We start from the raw sequence: 26359 nt of genomic DNA on the forward strand, positions 1-26359 counted from the left end.
AAATCTTAAGGTTATACTAACTGATTGTTAACGGTTATTCAATTAGAATTAGTCATCACGATGCTAACATGACAATACCCTATCAATAATGATTACTGACATGACAATACCACATCAAAAAATGAAAATAAATAAAGAAATAATAATTATTACAAAATTAAGTCCAAAATAAACCTAATCAAACTAATGCTCAATTTCATTTCAATATGAATATCCATTTGTTGGTTTAGGTTGATTTTGACATTGTTTTAAGATCATAATCTTTTGAAAATTATTAAGTTGAAAAATATTTTAAAATTATATATAATATTACTTTTCTTAGTATTTCACAAATATCTTCTTTTTTTTTTTTAATTTCTTAAGTTGTTGCCGTTGGTTCTTTTGAAATCTAATTTGCTAATTGTGGATATATTTTTAGGGTCATTTTCAACCACTGTTAACTTTCAATGCAAGATGTAAAATTGCAATTTTGAAACATACACTTGTTATTATGGTCAAACATATGCATAAAAAGTGAGATATATAATAAATTTGTTTAACACATCCTGGAATTCATTAATAAACTTCATATTCCCATTACAATCCTAGCCCGTTTTCCAGTGTACTCTAGAACCACAAATTGCACAAAATTGGTAACGAATTACATGTAGTCAGGATTTCATCTTCTCAAATAGAGCAATAATGAAACCATTAACAGAGATTAGGTTCACCTCTTGGTTCTTTTAAAGGGTTTGGTTACACTTAATAAGGTCGAAACTTCCGAGCAGCTCTCAACTGTTGAATCCGCTTTTTATCCTGCTCAAATTTGCTCTGGAGTATCATAAGTTCTGCAAGGGAAAATTTATGTAAATCATTCATGTCACCCTTATATTTAAAAAAAAAAAATCACTTCTACATGCTACTGAACATGCATATGTAACAAGAACATTCTTGCAACATAGAGATTGCTGAAAGCATAGCAATAAAGAAAAGGTCATTTGGGGTTTCGGGTCCTCCCCATTTCTATCCAATATAAATATAAATTTAATCACTATCAAGAGAGTATTACTTTCAAATTAATAAATAGGTCCTACACATGTGAACAATGATTATTAGTATATCAAAGAATAATAGGAAAAAAATAACTGACAATCTCAACTCTATTCTGAGCTGCATTAACTTGTGTAATAGATGGGAGATTGCTAAAGCAAAGTTAACGACTTGGTTAGTGATTCTCCTTTCTCACTGTCGATTAGAGCCCTACTAGTGCTTGGCTGCTTGCAAGTACCCATCAATGTTCTCTTGCCAGCTATGTTATTCTAATTCAGATGTGAGTGTTAGATACGAGTATGCGGTCAACACAGATATGATAATTTTTTCTAAATTACTCTATGTATTTGGAGGATCATATCCCCAGACCTAAGCCAGAATATGTGCTGGTTCCCTGGCACAAATAATATTTGACCAACGATACTCCACATAATATTGTGAATTCATTAAGCTGAAAAGAAAAGTGTAAAAATAAGTGCAACAAGAAGCAGCTAATCCTAGCATCAACATCCTGCAACATAATTAATCACAGCTTAAGAACCCCCTCCCCCCAACCAAAAAAAAAAAGGTCAGAATAAACTCAATAGTGTCATCTTGGTAAAATAAAAAAGATAGATAACATCAAATATATTCATACCACTCCTCTGGGCTTCTCTTTTTTGAAAGCGGTAGAAATCAAAGACCTCTTTGCTCTTCTTCTTAGCTAATTTCTCCTCCACAGCAGCCTGGGAAACAGAGCCTACTGTAGTTCCACTTTCAGTGTCTGTGGTCTTTTTCCTTCCTTTATGATGTTCAACAAGTATCCATCCCCCTTCCGTAAGACGAGCTTCTTTTTCTTTTCTTTCCTATATCACCACAAGGACCAAAATAATAAATAACAAGCAACTGCAACTCCGTTTAGGAAAAAGGGGCGGGGGAGAGAAGAGCATTTATTTGTCAAGGGTGTGATGAGCAATACAGGCATTAAAGCCCTTATTCATGAGGCAAGGATGCAAAAATATGCTTGGGTACCTATGCACGTACCAGTGCATACAGAATAAGCTAAAGATGTATACTTACGATAATCCAATAAAACAAGCAAAATTTCCTTTCTTTTGTTAGCCTATATGCGTGATTCTCTAAAAGTCTCATGTTTATTGTTGAATATTCAAACATCAAGAGGTAGAGTTTGATGCTGTCTCCCTATAATTCTATTATTACTATTACAGGTACAGTTAATGAGAAAAAAAGTTAAAATTAAGATAATCTCAATTATACAGCCTTTTATTTAAGTACCTTTCATCTACTGCCTTATAAAGAGCCACCTTGGCACACCAAGATCATACCTGATCAAATAAGCCTTATAAAGAGTTTGAAGTGCATTTTTGTTGTCTAAAACTAACGTGAACTTCTTAACAAAACCAGTGGTCTTATGATTCAATACGGGTGCCAAGAAGAAAAATACCTGATCAAGTTTTGCCTCGTGCTCAATTATAAACTCGTCAATCGTTTGTTGCAGTACCTTCAAGCCAGGCCTACTTCGGTGGTAGTCTGTAAGCCATTCTGCAGTTTAAGAAAACTTGTCCATCAACTGTCTATAGAATGAAAAACTTGTCTATCAACCAACAACCTTAAAATAAACAATAAAACTAAAACCCAGATAAGAAAAGGCATGCTAACTCATATTAAAAAAAAAAAAAAAAAGAAACTGATTTTAGCTACAAGTTCGACAATTTCTATACCAAGTACTGTGACGCAAATCCTAAACAAAAAAGGAAATAAAGACTTAAACTAATAAGTTTTAGAGCAAAATTAAAGATATATATGCCTCAATGTGATGGAAAACAATATTGCTGCAGAAGTTTCTCTCTACTGTAATACCAAAAGCTTAAAATATTTAAAGGAAAGTCACCAGTTTCATACTTTTCATGCCTTTTGAGCAGTCGTCATCTCCCGAAGGTATTTCATAAACTTCATCCTGATTAGCTCCTTTACTCGTTTCCAACAATTGCCCCTTTGATTTCTTTTTTCTGTCTTTTCTAAATTTTTCTACAAGAAAAAAACCCGAAAATGATTATATAACATCAAAGCGCAATTCAAATAATAAAGTTAATGAAATTCTAAATAAACCAAACAAAACCCATCACTCATTTACAACTTTTTAGTCTTGCTTTCAGAATGTATCAAACCATGGAGTCTGCAATTGCAATGTCAGAGTTGATGAAATTTTAAATAAACCAAACAAAACCAACCACTTATTTACTACATTTGGTCTTCCATTCAGTATGTATCAACCATGGAATCAGCAAATGCAATATTATAGTTCACGAAATTTTAAATAAACCAAGCAAACTCATCACTTATTCACAACTTTTAGTCTTTCTTTCAGAATGTATCGGCCATGTAGTCTGCAATGTTAGAGTTACCGAAATTATAAACAAACAAACAAACAAACAAAAAACCCATAAATAATTTACAAGTGGCAACTTTTAATCTTGCTTTAAGAAGTATCAGCCATGGAGTCTTTGATCTTCCTCTCACCATTTAAATATATATTTTTTAAAAATAAAGTCTCACCTTGAAGATGAACTTCATTCCCGTCAACAGGCTTATCAACAATTCCAACGCTAGCATTGATTTTCTCTTTGCTTTTTCTTATCTTCTTGCTTAATTTATCCTTTTTCTTCCCCTGTTTTGTTGCAACTAAATTCTCCGCTGAAACCAACGGCACACAAAGCAAACCCATTGCAACAGAGTTAATTGCATATATGCAAATATCATTTGAAGACAAATCAGTAGAAAAAAAAAAGTTCCATTGATATTTACTCATTTGAGCAGCTTCGGCAACACAAACAGCATTAGCCTTGTCTTTACTGGTCTTCTTCTTCATGGTGCTTCTTCAAACAATCAACTCTATTCCGAGCTTAAAAATTGCTACTGCAATGGTGAAAGAAGATAAAAGAGAGTAGAAAAACGGGATAGAGCTTAAAATAGCTGCGACAATGGTGAAGAAGATAAAAGAGAAAAGGGTATCTTTCTAATTCTCTATTAGGGCAATAAGCTAAGAGTTGGGCTTTTTATTTGGGTTTAGATAGTTCAAAACTAAAAACTTGGACCTAAATATATTAAACCCGAAAGCCTCAGACAGTTTAACCCTAACTCTGCAAGCCACGGGTCCAAATTATTACAAATATGTGAATAAAGCAGGGAGTTCAAATTTCATCAAATTGTTTCAATCCTTTCCCTCGGGCTCCCACCATGACTCTAGAAATCGAAGCTCGAGAGTACGTTTCCCTTCTATGCTTTTGCTGTTTTCGTGTTTTCTGGTTCTGGGTAATGCTCAAGATGCTGACATCAATTTCTAACTTCTGTTTTGTTTTGGTTATTACAATTTTTTTTCTTCTTCTTTTGGGTCAGCGTTATTAAGATTGTGCTCCAATTTTGCAAAGAAAATTCCTTGCATCAAACGTTTCAAACGTTACAGAACGAGTGTCAGGTTTCTCTGAATACTGTAGATAGCATCGAGACGTTTGTTGCTGATATTAACAGTGGAAGATGGGATGCCATTTTGCCTCAAGTGGCTCAACTGAAGCTCCCAAGGAATAAACTGGAGGACTTATATGAGCAGGTTTGGACTCTTATCTTCCATTACTCTGGAAACTAGTTTTTCATACAGATTGCTTTATATGAATGAAATTTAGGGTGATTTTTGATGTTTCTTTCGCTAGATGCTTTTTACTTCCTCCAAATAATGAGAAAAAAATGTCGTTGTTTTACATTTTTAAAATATAATTGCATGATTTTGTTTTCTCTATAGAACAATTACGTTAGAATTGGATTGGTTGTTTTTCTTTGTAAGTTTTTTCTTTTTCTTTTTTAGTTCTTGTCTACCCGTAATGCACCCAACCCTATCTAAATTAACTCACTGAATGAAGATGTTACACCCCTAAGCTCTCTTATGCTCACAACCTTCAAGAGTCTTTCGGCTGTATGTATGGGATCTGAGTTACTACTTAGTTGCCTTTTTCCTGTATAAGTTACAACAACATTTAAGAACTCAAATGCAAGTTGTAAAGTAACAGTCTACCTGCCATCTATCAATTTTATTGCTTCATATAGTAGCTTCTTGGGATGTAAAATATAAGTAGTACTCAAGTGTAGTGTTGTCTAGGCATGCGCCTAGGCATGCTTGCCCCTTATGGCTCAGCATTGGACAAGGAAAACGCCTCATTCCCTTTCGGGCAAGGCCAATTTAATCGGGTGCACGCTTGGTGAGCCTAGGTGCGCTTTCTTGTAAGGAAATAGGCATACAACAGAAAAAGCCCATCTCATTGAAGTTCTCTTTAATTTTCCTTTCTTTTCCACTTTTTTTATTAGATATACCTTTACTAGGAAGAAAGGGATGGTATTGAACTCTATACTTCTAAGTATTCGAGCATTCAAAAACAGACATGGACATAAGAAAATCATGTCTATTGACCAATAAAAATAAGGGTTGTGCATGGAGCAAAATAAGGGTTCAAGTGCCTAGAGTGCACCTTGCACCCTTGACAACACTGCTAAAGTGGAAAAAGCAATGGTCTAGTGCAGCTATAATTATGGTGTTGAAGTTATAGTGTTGTGTGGTTGAGGTATTTGAATGGTTACTGATAATCATTATGATTAGAAGGAGTTTGTGATGCTTTAAGCCTGCAATGCATTTTGATTAGGGAGGGTATTGCTTACTAAGACTAAGAACTCATCTCAGGGTGTACAAACTTTCAAAGAAGGCTTATGTTCATCATGGTTATATGTGTATTCTTTTTCTTTTACCTAAGATTGAAGTTTGTACCTTAGTTCAGTGGAAAAAGGAATCTTGAGCTGCGGTTGCGCTTTGTGGGGATTCCTTGTGAGTGTGACATTATCTTAACTGATATAATGATCACTGCCTTTTTCTTTTGTTTGAATTTGATGTTTCAAGTAGAGTTTGTCTATCCTCTTGTCAGGTCTCTAAGTCGAAAGTTAATGGTCTATGGCAATTTACTTTCTTCTATAGTTTAGATGATTTTCATAGTTTAATCAGTTATGGAGTTTCCTTAAATTTTGTAATGTCTTGTCTTATTAGTCCTTTACTGGTTAGGTGGTTACTCTATCTATGTATTTAGTGTTTTATGGTTCTTCTCTATTTTTGCAAATGAATTTCCTTATAGTGGAGTTTCTTGCAATAGTACACAGGTTTGACCGAAGAATTGGCTCTTTTAGTTTACTGAATTCTAGGTCAAATATAGGTTATACATATACATAACTATCTATGCATTAGTATTATATATATACAAATATATACGTGCATAATTTATATCATACATGTATTTTGACTCTTGATATCTTAAACAATAAAGGTCATCCGATCTCTAGCCCCAAAGATAAAATGGTCTTATTCCTTTATTTGACCACCATTCCATCATTTTAACTTATTTTTTCATGAGTTTTGCTACTTGATCTATCACATAGGTGTCATGTGATGTCAAAATAATAATAGGTTCTTGGTGTCTTCTCTGCACTTTTAACAAATTACAAAACCAATTGCAACCTCTTATATGCCATATTTTTTCTTCGTGTGGCTTGAACATGAGCTTAAGATGAATCTTTGTCATGATTGAGGTGTACATTAAAATCATTAGGTCACCACTCATTTTGGTCATCCTTTTTCAATTTCTTCATATTTATGTTCCCTATTATATTTCCCATTTTTGCATTGCCTTCTGCAGATTGTATTAGAAATGATTGAACTAAGAGAGTTGGACACCGCACGTGCTATTTTGAGGCAAACCCAGGCAATGGGTGTTATGAAGCAAGAGCAACCTGAAAGATACTTGAGGCTTGAACATCTCCTTGTCAGAACTTATTTTGATCCAAATGAGGTAAAAAAACTAGCTTTTGTGTCCTTATGTGTTGTTTCATTGTTATTTTTGTGATGATATGTTCCACTCATTTCTGGAACATGCGGTGTTGTTTTCTGTCAAAATAAGTTTTGAAAGCATAAGATTACCATGATTGCCATTTTTTAGAAAGATAATTATTTGGAACCCAATGTTTGCCAGGATGTATAGGGCTAAAATCTTGTGAATTTAAAGCTATAGTTGTAGTATGTCTAACTGTCCAAGCAGACTAATGAAAAATTATTCAACCTTTCACTTCCTTTTTCCTCAGAATTTATGCTTCTTTAAGTGTGTGATGAGCTTGATTTAGTTTTAATTTCATTTAACATTTACGTCTCAACTTATCATTGCCACCATGCTGATTGTTCTTGTAGCATGAAATGGAAGTTGGATTGCCATGCTTGTATTGCTTTCCCTATTTCCTTTCCATCTTTATTTAAATAGTAAAATTGTTCTTTGTCTCTCTTTTTTCCCCTTGTTTATAGTGGAGCCAATTTTCATTCCTGTTTCCAGTAAGGTTTATGTCTTCTGTGTTATGTAACAGGCTTACCAGGATTCAACAAAAGAGAAACGCCGTGCACAGATTGCTCAAGGTTGTTTTTTCTCTTTACATCTTTAGTAATTGATTATTTCTCTGATAAATGCCGAAAGTGATTTAAAATGATATGTGTATGTCTCCGAAACTTATAGTAATTCAGGCTATAGATGGCAATTTGTAACAGCTTCTGCTACCCAAGGAAGAGGAGTTTAAATCATACAAATTGCAACAGTGATGGCGTTGCTATTATAAATCCATTGTTTAATTGCTGTGTATTAACCTAGTAGTTGAATATATCCTTAGGTATGATTAATGTTTTATTGAGGCAAGCATACCCCTTTCATTGCAACTTTAAATCTTGGAAGTTCTCAGCTTTCAAAATACAAGACACAAGTACTCCTATAGGCGTAATTTTAGTCCGATGCCATTTTTGTAATATTTTCCTCAATAATGTAAAAATAAAAAAGAAGAAGAAAATGTACTGTAGTATTTAAACTCTATCAGGGTTTCTTTTGTCAAATTCCTCTAGTTCTTTTCATTACATTTGAGGATCTACATTCGTGTTCAGTCTAGGCAATACTAAACCAAGTCCTTTATACAGTTAAGATTGAGTATAGCAAGTGGATCATTGTCAATGAACAGGACATATCATTGGACTTGTATTGTGTAAATGTTAATAGATTTGCAGATTTACATTGTAAATTTAATTCATTTTTAATATGCAAATTTCATACTTGAACAAACTTTACAAGTTGGATTAATGATTTATCCTTTTTAATTTCAGCCATTGCCGCAGAAGTGAGTGTCGTGCCACCTTCACGTTTAATGGCCTTGATTGGTCAGGCTCTAAAGTGGCAACAACATCAAGGTACATTTTTGTTTAAATGTGAAGATGCTTCATTTATTAGTTTCTTGTTGATTTGATACTTATAATTTCACTTTAACATCTATTGAGTTCTTTATTAGGGCATCCATAGGGTTTGGGTTTTGAAATCATAATTTCATAAAGGAAAAATGGGTCAGTAATGGCAACTCAATCAAGCACAAAATAGCCATTTTTCTTTAATCAAATATGCCCCAAAGGCTCAAACGCCAAATTTGTTGACATTCCAAACTTAATGAAGTTAAGAGTTGCAATGCTAGTAGAAGCACAAATATAGTGCTTTTGACCAGATTTTTAAAAGCGTGTACGAAGTGCATTTTTATGTATGACTCAACAAGAAGTGCTAAAGGATTGATGCGAGGGGTGATAAAAGGATGCTACACCTTTGAGGTGTGTGCCTTTTTAATTTGAGTGTGAATGCAATTCTTGCACCTAAAAGAAAATGTACAAATTATTCAAACATCAGAAGATTCAGAAAGTAACCATGGCCACTGAATACCTTATTTGTCCAAAATTTTGCTGGCTTGAAATGGAAAAGAACGATTTGTGGTAGTGGAAGGGAATAGGATCAGAGAAATAAAAAACAAATAAGAGAAGATGCCTAAAGGCATGAAGATCCAGAAAGTAATGGAATGTAAAACCAGTGCAGTTGTGGGAGAAAAGAGAAGAAGAAATAAAAGATAATTTTGAAGAGGAGAAAACTGTAAAATGAAGAAAGGGGTTGACCTTTTGGTTTTACTAACACGTTTGGTACCCTAGTTATTCTTTCTAATGTATTGGATTTGGGTTTATGTTTCACACTGTTGGATAATCATTCATTATGTCCTTTTCAGGTTTGCTTCCTCCAGGAACACAGTTTGACTTATTTAGAGGAACAGCTGCTATGAAACAAGACATTGATGACATGCATCCAACGACCCTATCACATACAATCAAAGTAAGTTCAATGATCATGTGTTTTGAGATTTTATGCTACTTGCTTTTCTTGGTTTCTCTCCTTGAAGTCAGTTTTTTATTTTGGTTATTAGTTTTCTGTAGATCTAACTTCATGTTCTCTTACACTTGGTGGGAATCCCAATTTGCTCTAGTTTTTAGTTTTTATTATTTTATTTTCTTTGATTTATGTATTTTCTTTGTTTCCAAGACTGGAAAATTTGGTATTTTCTTTATTTATTCAAAAGCCTCACAATCAGCTGAATTTATAAGGATGCCGATCATCAGGCAATCTTCATTCAGAAAAGATGTTTGTATTCTCTTATGGTTTTTTGCAATGTCATATCTATTTTTTTAAAATTTTGGTATGTCATATTAATCATCATAGGCATGTCACCTATAACTTTAATCATTGTTCTCCCTGAGAAGATTTTGCTTTTCATCCATGTTTTGGTATAGGAATAGATGATTTAACTTGTGAGTTCTAAGTTTAAAGGGGTTCAACTGTAGCAAAACATCTTTGAGTATTTTTGGGGCTCAAAACTGCCGGCAAGAGTAGAAATTATTGGGATAAAGGTCATATTTATCATCTTACTATATTGGAGCCTCCAATTTTACCACCCTACTTTTCTTGAGCTTCAATCTTAGTGTACAATTTGAGCACTTTACTATTAAGAAAACGATGTTGTCTCTTAATAAGATGATGTGGTAACTGTCTGAAGTAAAAGCTACCTAGTTAGACTAAATTAATATAAATTTTTGACGTGCCAAAAAATTTAATATAAGAATTAATAATCTTTCTTTATTTCCTTCTCTCTTTTCCTAAAATAGATTTTGATATTCTTCTTGTCAAAGAATGGCTTAAAATATTTATAATATTTTAATTGTATAGTTTTTTTCCATTTATATATTTTTCTTTCATAAAGTCTTTTATCCTACTCTGTTATTTCAGAAAAAAAAGAACTGCTTTGCTTGGAGCATAAGTGAGATAGAGTATATGTTGATAATTTGGTTATGCATTGACTTGAGTTTATTTATATGTCGCTGATATTTTGTACTGTGAAACCTGCAAAATGGCTTTTAATTACCATTAAACATGAGCTTCATTTCAATTCAAGAAGGTGAATTGTTTTTTGCTATAGGCTTCTTGGAATGTGAAAGTTAGCCTTTATTTTATAACTATTCTTTCCTTAATTGTTTTCTGCCTTTATTTAATATAGTTAACACATCATCCTTTTTTTTCTTGGCCTTGGTTGTTTTCCTACTGCAGTTTGGAAAGAAATGTCATGCAGAATGTGCTCGATTCTCACCAGATGGGCAGTTTCTTGTTTCTTCTTCTGTTGATGGATTTATTGAGGTTTGATATCTACAAAAAGGGAAAACTTTTCTGTTAGTGTGAATTATATGGATGAACCTTTATTGTGTTTACATTTTAATTGTTAAAAGGTCTGGGATTACATAAGTGGGAAGCTCAAGAAGGATCTTCAGTACCAGGCAGATGTGAGCACTTTGTTTCTTTTAAATTGTTTTATATCATTATTGTTTTCTTTGATTAGTGTTACCAAATGGAAGGACTACCCACTGAAAGTGAAAACAACCAATTCCAATTTCTCGATAGTTAATACTTTAATTGTTTGATTTTTGTTTGTATTTTTTTTCTGGTCATTAGAAAATTCATTTCTAGGTTTGTGTTTGTCATTGGTACATACTGGAAATATTACTTTTTTTGAGTTGCTTCCAGTTGTGTTTTTGATGTTTATACTATGATTGTTTTGAGGTTTGTTTATACCATTTTCTTTTCTTGGTCAATAGAAAAGGTATTCATCCAAGTGTTTCTCATTATTACTTTATGGAAGGATTAATTGCATGATTGCTTCTATTTGTTTTATCATGTATTGCAGCATCTTGATATATGCTGAATTATAATTTAAATTATGCATATAGGTTTTCTTCATTTATATTGTAAACTAAAGAAGTATACAAAGATTAATTTTGACCGCTACTATTAGCATTAAAGTGTCTTATATATGCTTATGTAGAGTGTGCTTATTTTGTTTCCTCTTAGCTGAAATTTTATGTCGTGTAAGAGTAAAATGAAGAAATGAGATTAGCTTTTTGATGGGGATTATTTTTGTGCTCAGATGGGCTTAATCCGGACATGATACAAGTCACTTGAATTCATTGATTATAAATGCAATGCTATTTCTTCTGTATATAATGTGTATGTCACTGGATGTATCTATCGTTTCACATTGTTATCTAATTTGCATCGGATCTGGAGCCTCATGTGTTTGTTGTTACTCATGTGTATCGTTTCTTGCTTGGAAATCAAACAATCTCTTTGTCTTCACTTCAATGCAATTTGTTTGGACATGAGATTTTTTGTTTGGAGCATGTATACAGTTCTCACATCCCTGTTTATTGCCAAAATCGATTTTTCTTTCATCTTTATCCTGCTAAAATAAAGATGAAAGAAGATAATTCATTTTGAAATACACTGTGTGTGTTGTGGCAGCATTGTGAAATTATTTGGATTATAAATACATTGGACCTTTAGACTTCTCTTTCTGTAGAAACTAGCGACGAAATTGGAACTATTGATATTAGTAGGTAACCTGATATTATTGTGATGTATCACGGAAGTAGAAAATCATATATATATATACATACATATAACATGGGCTAAAATTGATTCAGAATTGAAGTTCTAACAAGAATAGAATTCATGATTGTATAATCACTAGCAATGATATAAAAATATGCTGTGGCTGCTGTAGGAGTTATAATCAGTCATTAATCCCTTAAATATTTATGACTGAGACTTTGATTTCCTTTAAATATTTATGGCTACTAAATGAGTTCAGAAGACTTTTTATAGTAGGGTTAAAGAGCAGTTTCTTTTTATTAAGTACATAATCAAAATTTGACTTCAATAAATGGCAAGTCCTTTGTAAGCTAAACTATGCAGTTAATGAAGCATGGCCCTTAACATTAAATGGAACTTCAAACCATTGGTAGAATAGCTATAATGTCTGTTTGATAACTTCTCATTTAAAAATTTCTCCAGCATCCCATCTTGACTAAGAGTAGTTTCGTTCAAATATTTGATGTATCGCGCTGCAAAATTAACTTCTTGTTCGACTCTGTAAAAACTAATGAGTCTTTTATCATCACCTTAATCTGGTCAAAATGGTCTCTATGCTGAATTTGACCACTCAAAGTTGTTGTTTCTCAAGTTTTTACCGACGGGACTTCTAGGAGTAATGTTCCCTATGCACCTCTGCTAGGACAAGTCTAACCATAAAAACTTTGATTTCTTTGATTATTTTAGTGATCTTCACCCTTTAATGCTTAACCCTTCCCCTGCTTTGCTTTTAGTCCTTTTCTTGAGACGGTAAATCCTCAAAAGAAGACCTCCTTGCACAAGAAAAAAGATTCTTTGATTTTGTAACAAGTTTATCTCTAATGATTGCCACTAAAACTTGATTTTCCTTAAGTGTCTGTCTTTGGATTTAAGATCAAGTGCCACCAAAAGGAAGTGCCAAAGATTGATTCCGGATATGTCTTTAGTGCCTCTATTGAAATTTTTATGAATGTGCTTGGTGCATTTTTAACCTAACTTCACTTTATAGAGCTCATATATAGTCTTGGAGGTTGTCTTCCTTTTACCAAGACTCCTTAGTTTATATGGTGATAACCACTTGCATCAAGTTTAGAGAGCAAATTATTTCTTATTTATCAAGCATGGTTTCGAAACAAAGGGATTATATCTGATAGTCGTACCTTTGTTGTTGGGTTAACTATTACACATCCATTAGGAACCATCATTCTTATGACTACTTTGGCTGGAAAAGTACATTAGGGCATTTAATCCTAGCCCGTGGTTAAAAAAGAATATCATCTAACCTAGACATTAAAGAAAATTAAGAGGTGGCATTCTAATCACATGATAATAAATAATGTAATTGAATGTTAGTACTAACTATAGGCAATTAAAAAACAAACATAAGATAAACTGGCAAAATAAACAATTTAGTTAAGTTATAGGACGCTTGTCTGTAGGCATCTTTTAGCTTGAATTTTTTTGTTCCACGTCATTTGGGTTGGATAGCTTGAGTAAGCTGCTAATTGAGCTAAACCTGGCTCATAATCATTATCACAGTTAAAGCATATTGGAAAACTGTTTAGATACTACTTAGTTTTATCTGAACAGATTATGAAGATGGGTTTCCGGGTGTTCAAATTATAGATGCAGATAGTTCTTATGGAAAGCCCTAATCTAGATGGGTCTTGGGAGAGACATTTAGCACATCTAATTGCCCCATGTCTCTGTTAGCCAGTGCAAAGTCGAGATGAGGTTGTCTTAAACAAAGTCATGTTCTGTAAATTGATTGGTTCTGTAACCTCGTGTTTGTTGATGCTAACTATGACTTTGAGAATCATGCTTTGATTCAGAGTTGAATGCGAATATACAAAGAGCAACCATAACTGCTGTTATGTATGCTCCTCACCAATGTTCAAGAGGATGGATTATTGTACTCCTTTTCTTATCCTTCTGTTATTTTTATGTTTATTCATTTTTTTTTTAACATTTGTGCCATTTCTGACATATCATCACAGGAAACTTTCATGATGCATGATGATCCTGTACTTTGTGTTGATTTTAGCAGAGACTCAGAGATGATTGCATCTGGGTCACAAGATGGAAAGATAAAGGTAATTTTGTTGCATATGTGTGAACTTATGATCTAGTTTCTGTGCTCTAGACAATGAACAGTTTATTCCTAATCCTGTGTGATCTGTGTTTTACATCTGTCAATTATTTTTCATGTTGTCTAATGAAAAATGTTGTAAGAAGCCTGAAAGAATTAGTAGTTTATCAGATGATAGTTCTACTCGGTATTTTAATGGTCGCTTGACATTTTGCATTCAACGTTGGGTCCAAGGAATCTTATCTTTCAATGGTTTTAATATTTTCTGATCTTTAACTGTTACTTCTTTTGCTTTTCGTGTTTCCCTTGTTTGAAAGTGTTTTTCATTTGCTCAAAACTAGGGCTCAGCAAAAGTAAGTTGAAACCAACATAACTGATGATATTTGGTCAAGTCAGTTAGGTTGGCAAAGTTGGTTTTAAGGCTGGCTATGGTAGATTAAGTTGGTTGGTTATCAATTATGAAATGCATAATCAAACCAGCCTACTTAACCAACTTATAATAAATACAATATTATTTTAAAATGTTTTAGATATATTTATAAATGTAATAAATATATAATATGTAAATAGTTAACCCAAATCCTACGCCCAACCCAATTACCTATCCATTACATAAACCAACCCAACCTGTACATTTTTCTCTTTTTCAGTTTAATCGACTGAACCAACCGCCTTCCATTTTAATATAAAAAGAAAATTTGGAAACTTGTTGCAGGTGGTTTTCATTTTGGTTCCAGTTAACAGATGCCTATAGGCACTAATTAAATATGGTTAAATTACTGTTTTAAGAAAGACTTATTGCTTGAAATTTCACCAAATTCAAGAGGGAACAATGCTTTAATTACTAATTTCTTTTCTTAAATATCATCTTAATCAGTGCCACTAGGCATCGTTAACATTTCCCTTCTATTTTACTGGTCAAATGTTGGTTTGTGGAACTTTTTATATTGTCTATATTCATGGTAGGACTTAATCTTGTGAGCTTATCTCATGAACCTGATTGATGCTTGACGCTATACCTTTGATTGAAGCTAGTTGGAATTCTTGTTGGCACTCCAGTTTTGTCAATGCTGCAGCATTCTTTCTAAAATTGAGTGCCATTGATTTACAATTGGAATTTGATAGAAGTCATGCAGGTAAGATCTGATTTGCAACTTTTTTTCAGGTTTGGCGCATAAGGACAGGTCAATGCTTGCGCCGTCTTGAACGTGCACACTCTCAAGGTGTGACAAGTCTTGTCTTCTCTCGTGATGGAAGCCAGTTACTAAGTACATCTTTTGATAGCACTGCAAGGTTCTAATTCTCCTTTGTGTATACTCTTTTGTGTCAAATTTAAATGTTTGCATATGAAGCAAGCGGTTAAGTGTAGAACTATTTAGCTTTGTTTTCTCTTGGGATTAGTTTCTTTTCATTTGTTTGTATTTTTTTTTCTTTTTATTCTGAAATTCTCATGCCCAGACTGTTTTGGTTGCTGAATTATATTTTTTCATATCCATGGTTGTGACATGTTGAAATTATATGCCAAATATGATATTGTCCGGTTGCTTCTTTCCACCCATTATTTTTTTTCCTGGAGTGCAGAGTCCATGGATTGAAATCTGGGAAGTTGCTCAAAGAATTTCGTGGGCATACATCTTATGTGAATGATGCCATTTTTACAGCTGATGGAAGTCGTGTTATTACTGCCTCCAGTGACTGCACTGTCAAGGTAAATTCTCTATTCATGTATTTTGAAATATCCATCTTTTAATCATGTCTTTGGTATCTAACTGGCCATGCTGCCTTTTGTAGGTGTGGGATGTAAAAACAGCAGACTGCCTACAAACATTTAAACCACCACCTACGTTAAGGGTATTCTATTTCTCAATAAAATTGGCTTATATTTTACATAATTTATGTTGCTTTTTGCCTTTAAACCTTTGTTTTATAACTTTAAACCCTTGTTTTATACCTTTTGATTGGTAGGGTGGTGATGCTTCAGTGAATTCAGTTCATCTTTTCCCGAAAAATACAGATCATATTATTGTGTGCAATAAGACGTCGTCAATATACATCATGACACTTCAAGGACAGGTAAGTTCTGAGGGAAATTTACTTCTGTTAATGTGATTTTACATTGATATGATTCACTTAAGCCTTTTCTTTTCTCCATTTATTACATTGATGATTGCTCCATCTTTCTTCTCATCAAAGCAAATTCAATTCTTGGAGTTTTAATTGCGCCCCCATTGGAAATAACTTAAAATCATTGAGTTTTTTTTTTTTTTTTAAAATTATTATATAATGATTTCCTTTACCACCGCTGCTGATACTAGTTTTGCCAATTCAACCTTTCCAACACAATATTTTGCCGAATTCTAGGTTTCTCTACAACATAGTAAGCATCAGCTGTTCTAAGTCATAATGTGTCAAGCTATGGTTTGGAAATTTTGAGTAAAGGCAAAACTGAATTTGTAGTTCTGAACCTTCTAATATAGATTTCTAAGCCTAAACTAATCAAATCTTTTACTGTGATAGTGAATGGAAAGAGAGTAAATGATTGGTGATTTCCTTGATTAGCAACGGCAATATTGGGTTTGCTTGTACTTAGGCTAAAATTCTTTTAACGCATCATCTTTTTTGTTCTATGCCAGTGGAATGGAAATGAACTCTTATGATCATGCTTTACTTCCATAATGATTGTGGTGCAGGTTGTGAAAAGTTTCTCATCCGGTAAAAAGGAGGGTGGAGATTTTGTTGCTGCCTGTGTCTCACCAAAAGGTGAATGGATATACTGTGTAGGCGAGGACAGGTAATGCTTTAAAATATTCTTTTATGCAATAAATTTAGATTGTGAAGATTAAGGGTCTAATCAACCTGTAAAGCCTCCTAGAGAAGGGAATCTCTTCAAGCACCTCTTATTTTGCATGATGAGAACAGGGTTGCAAAGTTTTAGCTTAGGAACTTGATGCGTTTATCAGTATTGTAATTCTGGTGGCAGCTAACTTTTGGTACAATGATAGACAGGAATGTGTTCAACATGGGTATGTCCAATTTTTTAAGTCTTTCCTAGTATATGCAGGTTTGGTCAAATCTCCATGCTCATGTCCAATATGTGTTAGATTCAAAGATTGGACATGGGTACTTCAAGAAAAATGATAAGATGGAGCAACATAGTCTTGACTTATGGTTGCGCTTAAATAATCCATTTACATAATTTATCCATTTCTCGAATGAAATATGCACCCTTTTTTATTAATGAGAGCAATATCTCAGTTGTGAAGTTTGTGTGCGGTTATGATGTTCCAGCTTCGGTGTCTTATATAAGAAATTATAATTAACTGCCCCTTGATTAACAAGATTTCTCCCTTGCTGCTGATGATGTTATGTAAATTACTTGGTTAACGATGGCTCTAAAAGCTATGTACTTTTCTCAATTTCTTTATCATATTTTTAACTTTCTTTTGATTTTATTTGTATTAATATCTGCAGGAATATGTACTGCTTCAGCTACCAAACAGGAAAACTAGAGCATCTAATGACAGTAAGCTCTCCGTTTGAGGCTATGTTCGCCTATTCTACACTTCTTTAAGTCTTCTCTTCCTCTTTTAAAATTCTAAACACAGTTGGTTTCTTCTAGCTAATTCTCAACCCGAGTCCGGGTAAAATTTTATGCACTGGTTAAAAATTGAGCTATCATATTAATCTTGTAGTCTCAAACAACCTTGTGTAAAATTCTTTGTTATTCCGACTCACTTTTTCTTAAAATGTACTTATCTGAAACATAGTTTTAACATGAGTATGAGGCGTGGTTCTCCAAATACATGAAAGAACCTTTTAAAAATTGAGTTTAGTCATATCGGAGGCATACCTGTATATGACACTCATCCCTAATTCCTAGTAATACAACTAGAATTCATGTGGGTTTCATATATTGGTCATATAAAATAAGATATGTTTGTAGAGTTTTGGTTCATGTTGAAACATAAGATTAAAGTGTATGTTGGTTAAGGTTGTGTGTGTTGTTAATGGGGTGAATGACATTGACAGGTCCATGAAAAGGATGTAATAGGCATCACACATCATCCTCACAGGAATCTGGTAGCTACCTATGCTGAAGATTGCACCATGAAATTATGGAAGTCTTGAACTTCAATTATCAGATCTCTGGTAAGCTGTTGTAATCAACACTCTTTATGAATGATATTTTATTCATGGCTTCAGTTCTGTAACTTACTATTTAGATAGAATGACTCTTCTGTTTCATATGATCTTTAGCTGGACACTGGTTTTCTAATATTTAATACTGTGTTATTTGTATTCAAACCTGTGTCTTATGTATCTAAGATTTTCCGAATGATATCTGATACTCATGTTTAGTCCTGTTCAAGCTGCAAAGTATTGGATTAATTGTAATTACTTGGGTAATAATTACATTTTATTGTGATTATAGATTCTAATTCCTTAAGCGTGTTTGGCTTGGTTCACCGCTTGTTATTAGATTGTAATTCTTCTGTCATGTTTGGTAGTATAAATTGTATTTACATAATTATATAATTTTAAATTTTAAAATTTTATTATTATAAAAGTTATTAATATTACTTTGGAAGAATTCTCTAAACAAGTAGAAAAAAACATAAAATCAAATTATTTATTGTAATATGCTAGTTAAAAAAGTATTTAACAATACAATTATTATTAAATAAAAATAAAAACTTTAAGCAGAATTTAATTACTTTTATATTTTAATTTGTTTGGTTATTTATTTTCATTATGGATTAGTGATTGATTAAGTATAAATAATGAATGATAAATATTATGTAATTTAGTTGACATTTTGTAATAAACATTATTTGATTTAGTTAATTATTTAGTAAATGAAATTCTCTCATTGAAAAATATTTAAATTTATTTAATTAGATTAATAAAATAATATATAATTATATTTCAAAAATAAAATATCTTAAATTGGAGATTTATAATTTAATTAGATTTGAGTATAATTACAATTATCTCCTTTCTAAAATTGAGATATTTATCTAACAATGTCACTCAAATTTAATTTCATAATTTAATTTGATTACTTGGTTAACGATGGCTCTAAAAGCTATGTACTTTTCTCAATTTCTTTATCATATTTTTAACTTTCTTTTGATTTTATTTGTATTAATATCTGCAGGAATATGTACTGCTTCAGCTACCAAACAGGAAAACTAGAGCATCTAATGACAGTAAGCTCTCCGTTTGAGGCTATGTTCGCCTATTCTACACTTCTTTAAGTCTTCTCTTCCTCTTTTAAAATTCTAAACACAGTTGGTTTCTTCTAGCTAATTCTCAACCCGAGTCCGGGTAAAATTTTATGCACTGGTTAAAAAATTGAGCTATCATATTAATCTTGTAGTCTCAAACAACCTTGTGTAAAATTCTTTGTTATTCCGACTCACTTTTTTCTTAAAATGTACTTATCTGAAACATAGTTTTAACATGAGTATGAGGGCGTGGTTCTCCAAATACATGAAAGAACCTTTTAAAAATTGAGTTTAGTCATATCGGAGGCATACCTGTATATGACACTCATCCCTAATTCCTAGTAATACAACTAGAATTCATGTGGGTTTCATATATTGGTCATATAAAATAAGATATGTTTGTAGAGTTTTGGTTCATGTTGAAACATAAGATTAAAGTGTATGTTGGTTAAGGTTGTGTGTGTTGTTAATGGGGTGAATGACATTGACAGGTCCATGAAAAGGATGTAATAGGCATCACACATCATCCTCACAGGAATCTGGTAGCTACCTATGCTGAAGATTGCACCATGAAATTATGGAAGTCTTGAACTTCAATTATCAGATCTCTGGTAAGCTGTTGTAATCAACACTCTTTATGAATGATATTTTATTCATGGCTTCAGTTCTGTAACTTACTATTTAGATAGAATGACTCTTCTGTTTCATATGATCTTTAGCTGGACACTGGTTTTCTAATATTTAATACTGTGTTATTTGTATTCAAACCTGTGTCTTATGTATCTAAGATTTTCCGAATGATATCTGATACTCATGTTTAGTCCTGTTCAAGCTGCAAAGTATTGGATTAATTGTAATTACTTGGGTAATAATTACATTTTATTGTGATTATAGATTCTAATTCCTTAAGCGTGTTTGGCTTGGTTCACCGCTTGTTATTAGATTGTAATTCTTCTGTCATGTTTGGTAGTATAAATTGTATTTACATAATTATATAATTTTAAATTTTAAAATTTTATTATTATAAAAGTTATTAATATTACTTTGGAAGAATTCTCTAAACAAGTAGAAAAAAACATAAAATCAAATTATTTATTGTAATATGCTAGTTAAAAAAGTATTTAACAATACAATTATTATTAAATAAAAATAAAACTTTAAGCAGAATTTAATTACTTTTATATTTTAATTTGTTTGGTTATTTATTTTCATTATGGATTAGTGATTGATTAAGTATAAATAATGAATGATAAATATTATGTAATTTAGTTGACATTTTGTAATAAACATTATTTGATTTAGTTAATTATTTAGTAAATGAAATTCTCTCATTGAAAAATATTTAAATTTATTTAATTAGATTAATAAAATAATATATAATTATATTTCAAAAATAAAATATCTTAAATTGGAGATTTATAATTTAATTAGATTTGAGTATAATTACAATTATCTCCTTTCTAAAATTGAGATATTTATCTAACAATGTCACTCAAATTTAATTTCATAATTTAATTTGGTTTATCAACAACTAAAATTATATAGTAATATTTTAGGAAGCACATTTGTTGAAGGGTTTAATACAAATGGTGTAGATTGTGCATAAGAGGAGCTCAATAAAAGGTTCGACTACTTGTAGTCATCAACTCTACAATTATTTTGTTCATTTACAACCTAATGTCAATTTTGTTATAACAACAGATTGAATCGATTAAATTTTACTGTCATCGAATAAATTTTATTTATTTTTTGTCTACATTTTTATCCAAAGTTCAGGATTGGGCTTTAAACACTTGAAGTAAAATTTGATTTGTTTTTTCTCATATAAAGATGTATTCATTATGTTTCCCAAGTTTATCCTATTGGTGTTTTAAAATAAAATTTGAACTTTTTCTTCCGTATAAGGATATACTTGTTGTAAGGGTAGTTTTTTCCTTAATTAGTGGTCAAGAGTTTGATCCTCGCTCTGAGTATAGAGCAACTTTAAAACTTGTGGTTAGGTCTACAGAACACGAAAAAATTAGTTACTAAACCCACTCCAATAGATATCTTGAAAAACTAAATAAAATAAAATAAAATTGTTGTAAATTGGATCTCCATATAGCTCCCATAACCCCTAAAAATTTATAAGGTAGCTTAATTATATTTATTTAAATTTTGTAACTTATGGTGGTTGAAACTCTATAAATAGAGGGCATGTATAGGTTTTTTTAGATGTCCCAAGTGAAATCTTTTTATTTTTGTATTCTTCTCTTTTGTTCATTCTATATTTCTTTTGTTTTATAATACATTATCAACATGATTTTATTAATGAGTAATAGGTTCTTATTTAGTTAGGCTTCAAGCATTGAAATTTAATTGTTTGGTTCAAAAATCATGTGTGGCTGCTCAAGATTTGTTTGGGGACATCATTTTCTCTTCACTGCAAAGAATGCTCAGTCTCTATTGTTCATCCACAATTATCCAAGTCTAATAATTTTCTTTTTGAAATTTGATTCGATTTCTATTAAGAAGTTAAATTTAAATAATTCTCTATTTGCATCTCTATGAATTTATCAATCCCTTCTCGAATTTAGTTATTGGGCTTTCTCGTGGGGTATATATTTTTTATAGAATTGATTAGTTTAGTTTTAATTTTGATTAAAACATATGATTGTTCTTATATCTTCTTATAGTTTGTAAACGTGTATTATATGCAATGATTAGTTTGGAGTTCAAATCTATACATGCTTGAGAACGTAAACTGATATTAGTCATGAATTTTTGCTACAATCTCACTAAGAAAACATGTAAAAGATTCTTTAAAATTATGGATTAGTTTTGAAATAAAATTATTATAATGAAAAAAAACTATCATTAGATATATTTCATTTCTGAAGTGAATCTAGCATTACATAATCAATCATAAAAGCACAAAGTTATAATTGTGGTTATGAGCATGGTCTTTAATGGGTTAGTATGTGTATAATAATCACTATAACTATATTGATTATAATAATTCTTTTCTCTCCTATAAAGTGGAATGATAAATTTAAATTAGAGAATCACTAAAGTTTTCCAAATAGCCCTTCAAAGAGAACAAAAATATTTACGTGATACTTAAAAATCATTTGACACATGCATATTGGTGAGTATTTTGCCAAGGTTAGATAAAAATGAAAGGGAATAATGAATAGATACATTTGATCACTTTTGATCATTGATTAAAATTTTGACATATTTCCTGAAACAAATATTGTACACAATTTATAGAAATTATATTTCTTTTGTTGAGTTAATGAAATTATAGACTTCTCATTGGTTTAGACATTTTCAAAAGTAAATGTCATAGTGGATACAAAATAAAAGGAATGACAATGAAATTATCAATTGTCACAATTTATATTGATACTATAATTCTACTAGTTGTGAAATAGTATAAGGCTAAAAAGAAGATGATGCTAATAAACATTATGATAAATATGAATGCATCGTGTACATACATGTAGCATATCTAAAACATTAAATTTTGTAAAGTCTTATAGAAAGAGAGACTCCATAATGCATGATAAAAATTTTGAATTGGAATTATGTTATAAGAGGTAGAGGTTAGAAAATTTTAATTTTAAACCTCTATAGTTGCAACTTTAATATCTTATTATAACCTTATAATATTTTGTATTTTATTGTGTTATGGTATATAAAAATTATCAAATTGCATGCTTGTTAAAGTGATCGAGTAGTGACATGAATTTGTTCTTTGTTATGTTTAACATATATTTTATTTATATTTATTTTTATACAAATATACATTTTCTTTTATATAAATAAATAAAGTTTTAAGGATCCAAAGTTTGTATCATCCATATTGAAAAGAATTACAAAATTGCATATTATTTAAAATAAGTTACGCATTCATTAAGGTATTACATTATATTCTAAAATCTCTTGAAGAGCTAATGTTGCACCTCCTCTTATGCAAAATATTGTAGAACATAATATTATTACTTTTAGATAGAGAAGATATATATATATTGAAGAAAATCTTTATGTGTTTTACATTAAAATCATATACAAAATGACATAAGATACTCATGTATTTGTATTATAAATATTCCCCAAATGAATACATTACATTTATATGATTGACACATGAGATAGTGACAAAATGTTCACTAGTGTTGACATAATTGAGTAGACCATCCTAGATCATATATAATGCGAAAATTAATTGAGAATTCATATGGACTTCATTAAAGAACCAAAAGATTCTTTAACTTAAAAGAATTCTCATGTGTTGTTTGTTCTCAATGAAACTTGATTATTAGAAACTCACTAGCTAAAGTTGAGATTTAATGTCATACATTTCTGAAATGAATATGGGTTCATTCATCCACCATGTGGATGATTTTGATATTATATGATTTTGGTAGATGCATCTACAAAATAATCACATATGTGATATCAACTCACAACCTGTCGTTTGCAAGATTGCTTGTTTAAATAATTAATTTTAGATTATACAATTAAGACAATTCATTTTGCTAATGCTGGTGAGTTTACGTCCCAAGTTTTCAATGATTAATTGCGATAAAAATTTGAACATCCTATAGCTTATGTTCACACACAAAATGGTTTAGCTAAATCGTTTATCAAACGCCTCCAACTAATAGCTAGACCATTATTTATGAAAACAAAACTTCCTGTTACAACTTGGCGATATGCTATTTTGCATGCAACAACACTTGTGCGCATCAAGCCAACAAGTTATAATAAATACTCCCCATTACAATTGATTTTTGGTCAGGAGCCAAATATCTTAGAATTTTTGAATGTGCGGTATATATTCCAACTGCTCCATCACAACGCACAAAGATGAGTGAGTCCTCATACAAGGCTGGAAATGTACATTAATATAAATCTCTTTCTATAATAAATATTTTGAAGATATTAATTGGAGATTTAGTTATGATATAAGTTGTCAACTATTATGAGATAATTCTCCCAAAATTAGGGGGAGGGAATAAAAAGTTGGATGAATAAAATACTTGGAATGAATTATTAGTATCTAAAATCCTTATACAAAGTAATGTGAACTAGAAGTTCACTAGATAATTCATTTTATAAATAGAGAATTAATGTCCCAATAGGGAAAAATGTTAGTGCAAAAGAAAGAAATCCACGACTGAAGTGTGAAAGACCAATCGGTTCCAAAGATAAAAATCCTTGTAAAAGAAAATGAGGAAATATTTAAGATGGTCATATTGTGGAGGCAAGTTCCTAAGAAGAGAAAAAATATAACTAATAAAAAACCTAGAAGAGTTTTAGTTACCTGAAAACGGTGATAACAAAGAAATCTCGATAAATTATGTTACTTTAGAAAAAAAAAAGATGGAACAAAAAAATAGTTGTCGACAAAAATTTTGCTTATAATGTTGTTATTAAAATAGTAAAAGAAAATGAAGATCCTGGGCCTAAATCTATTAAGGAATATAGAAATAGAAAAGATTGACCAAAATGGAAAGACACAATTCAAGCATAATTGAATTCACTTTCTAAACGTGAGGCTTTTGGATCTATAGTCCAAACACCTAAATATGTAAAGCCGATAGGATATAAATGAGTATTTGTGCAAAAACGAGATGAGAAAAATGAAGTCGCAAGATATAAAGCACGACTTGTAACACAAGGGTTTTCACAAAGGTCCAACATTGATTACAAAGAAACATATTCTCCTATGGTGGATGCAATTACGTTTAGAAATCTTATTAGTCTGCCAGTACGTGAAATATTTGACATGCTTCTAATGGATGTTGTTACATACTATTTGTATGATATAATTGACAGTGAAATTTATATGAAAATCTCTGAAAGATTTAAAATCCCAGAAGGATATAGAGTTTCTCGAAAAAGTACTCGATCAGATTAAAGAAAAGTTTATATGGATTAAAACAATCTAGATGTATATGGTACGATTGTCTTGGTAAATATTTGTTGAAAAAATATTATAAAAATGAGTCAATTTTTCCATTTGTTTGTATAAAAAGGTCTGAATCAGATTTTGTGATAATTATTGTTTATGTTGATGATCTAAATATTATTGGAACTCCTGAAGAGCTTCAAAATGCAGTAAATTATTTAAAGAAATAATTTGAGATGAAAAATAGTGGGAAAAAAAGTTTTGTCTTGGCCTGCAGATCGAACATTTAAAACATGGAATTCATGTCCATCAGTCAACTTATACAGAAAAGATCGTAAAGAAATTTTACATGGATAAAGCACATCCATTGAGTACCCCAATAGTTGTACGATCGTTACATGTGAATAAATATCAATTTCGTCATTGTGAGAATGGTGAAGAGTTTCTTGGTCCTGAAACACCATATCTAAATGTCATAGGGTATTGATGTATCTTGTAAACAATACAAGACCTGATATAGCTTTCGTTGTAAACTTGTTAGCAAGATGTAGTTCTTCTCCAACACGTAGACATTGGAGTGGATTCAAACTTGTATTTTGATATCTCAAATGGACCATTGATATGAGGTTATTCTAGTCAAATGATTCAAAATCCTTATTAGTCGACTATACTGATACTAGATATTTATTGGATCTACATAAAGGTCTATCTCAAACGAAATATTTATTTACATGTGGAGGTATTGATATATCATGGCGTTCAACAAAGTAGACATTAGTTGTCGCCTCTTCAAATCATGCAAAAATAATTGCAATGCATGAGGTAAGCGGAGAGTGTGTTTGGCTAAGGTTATTGATCCAACATATTCAGAAGATATGTAATTTGTTTTTACAGGAAAATATATCAACTATCTTATACAAAGATAATGCAGCACATATAACTTAATTGAAGGGTGGTTACATTAAAGGCGATAGAACGAAACATATTTCACAAAAATTATTCTTCACTCATGATTTTGAGAATAAAGGTGATATAAAATTTAAACAAGTTCGTTCTAGTGATAATTTAGCAGATCTTATTATCAAGGCATTGCCAACTTCAAAATACTACTACACAAGATTGGAATGCATCGACTTAAAGAGAAAATGTAATGTTGTTCTCACATCCCAAAAATCGGGTTAGTAGAACTAGCTTAGTGGATAGGATATCCAATCTGAAAACTGAAATTAGGATTAGAAGT

At 31.4% G+C, this 26359-nt stretch overlaps 2 protein-coding genes across 4 annotated transcripts; one reads left to right on the forward strand and one right to left on the reverse strand.

The window, feature by feature from the left end:
* Window positions 1-530: 530 nt before the first annotated feature.
* LOC105782889 (uncharacterized) lies at window positions 531-4040 on the reverse strand. The gene is made up of 6 exons (XM_012607961.2): window positions 3835-4040; window positions 3586-3723; window positions 2932-3057; window positions 2474-2571; window positions 1667-1874; window positions 531-827 (listed from the first exon to the last, which is right to left on the reverse strand). Exons 1-6 carry the CDS (start codon window positions 3896-3898, stop codon window positions 742-744), a joined length of 720 nt encoding a protein of 239 aa, XP_012463415.1. The 5' UTR covers window positions 3899-4040; the 3' UTR covers window positions 531-741.
* An 87-nt stretch (window positions 4041-4127) lies between these two features.
* Window positions 4128-20044, forward strand: LOC105782888 (suppressor of mec-8 and unc-52 protein homolog 1). 3 transcript variants are annotated; one of them, XM_052626111.1, is made up of 16 exons: window positions 4128-4292; window positions 4426-4636; window positions 6756-6908; window positions 7471-7519; window positions 8249-8332; window positions 9181-9284; window positions 10551-10637; window positions 10727-10780; window positions 13901-13996; window positions 15158-15285; window positions 15574-15700; window positions 15784-15843; window positions 15958-16065; window positions 16683-16783; window positions 17464-17515; window positions 19712-20044. In XM_052626111.1, exons 1-16 carry the CDS (start codon window positions 4267-4269, stop codon window positions 19808-19810), a joined length of 1539 nt encoding a protein of 512 aa, XP_052482071.1. In that variant the 5' UTR covers window positions 4128-4266; the 3' UTR covers window positions 19811-20044. The 3 variants fall into 3 exon arrangements, with proteins under 3 accessions (XP_052482071.1, XP_052482072.1, XP_012463413.1); XM_052626112.1 differs by lacking the exon at window positions 17464-17515 and adding an exon at window positions 19151-19202; XM_012607959.2 differs by lacking the exon at window positions 19712-20044 and adding an exon at window positions 18022-18354.
* The last annotated feature ends 6315 nt before the right edge of the window (window positions 20045-26359 follow it).

The sequence above is a fragment of the Gossypium raimondii genome, chromosome 13 (genome assembly GCF_025698545.1).
Source record: "Gossypium raimondii isolate GPD5lz chromosome 13, ASM2569854v1, whole genome shotgun sequence".
Lineage (NCBI taxonomy): Eukaryota > Viridiplantae > Streptophyta > Magnoliopsida > Malvales > Malvaceae > Gossypium > Gossypium raimondii.

What these genes read in the sequence shown, in the direction of transcription:
- LOC105782889 (XM_012607961.2), bottom strand. Translation starts at nt 3,898, where the DNA reads ATGAAGAAGAAGACCAGTAAAGACAAGGCTAATGCTGTTTGTGTTGCC. An exon ending in GAATGAAGTTCATCTTCAAG is followed by an intron (nt 3,058 to 3,585) that starts GTGAGACTTTAT and finishes TTTTTCTTGTAG; the next exon opens with AAAAATTTAGAAAAGACAGA. An exon ending in ACGAGGCAAAACTTGATCAG is followed by an intron (nt 1,875 to 2,473) that starts GTATTTTTCTTC and finishes GTGGTGATATAG; the next exon opens with GAAAGAAAAGAAAAAGAAGC.
- LOC105782888 (XM_052626111.1), top strand. Translation starts at nt 4,267, where the DNA reads ATGACTCTAGAAATCGAAGCTCGAGA. An exon ending in TGGAGGACTTATATGAGCAG is followed by an intron (nt 4,637 to 6,755) that starts GTTTGGACTCTT and finishes TGCCTTCTGCAG; the next exon opens with ATTGTATTAGAAATGATTGA. An exon ending in AAAGTGGCAACAACATCAAG is followed by an intron (nt 8,333 to 9,180) that starts GTACATTTTTGT and finishes TGTCCTTTTCAG; the next exon opens with GTTTGCTTCCTCCAGGAACA.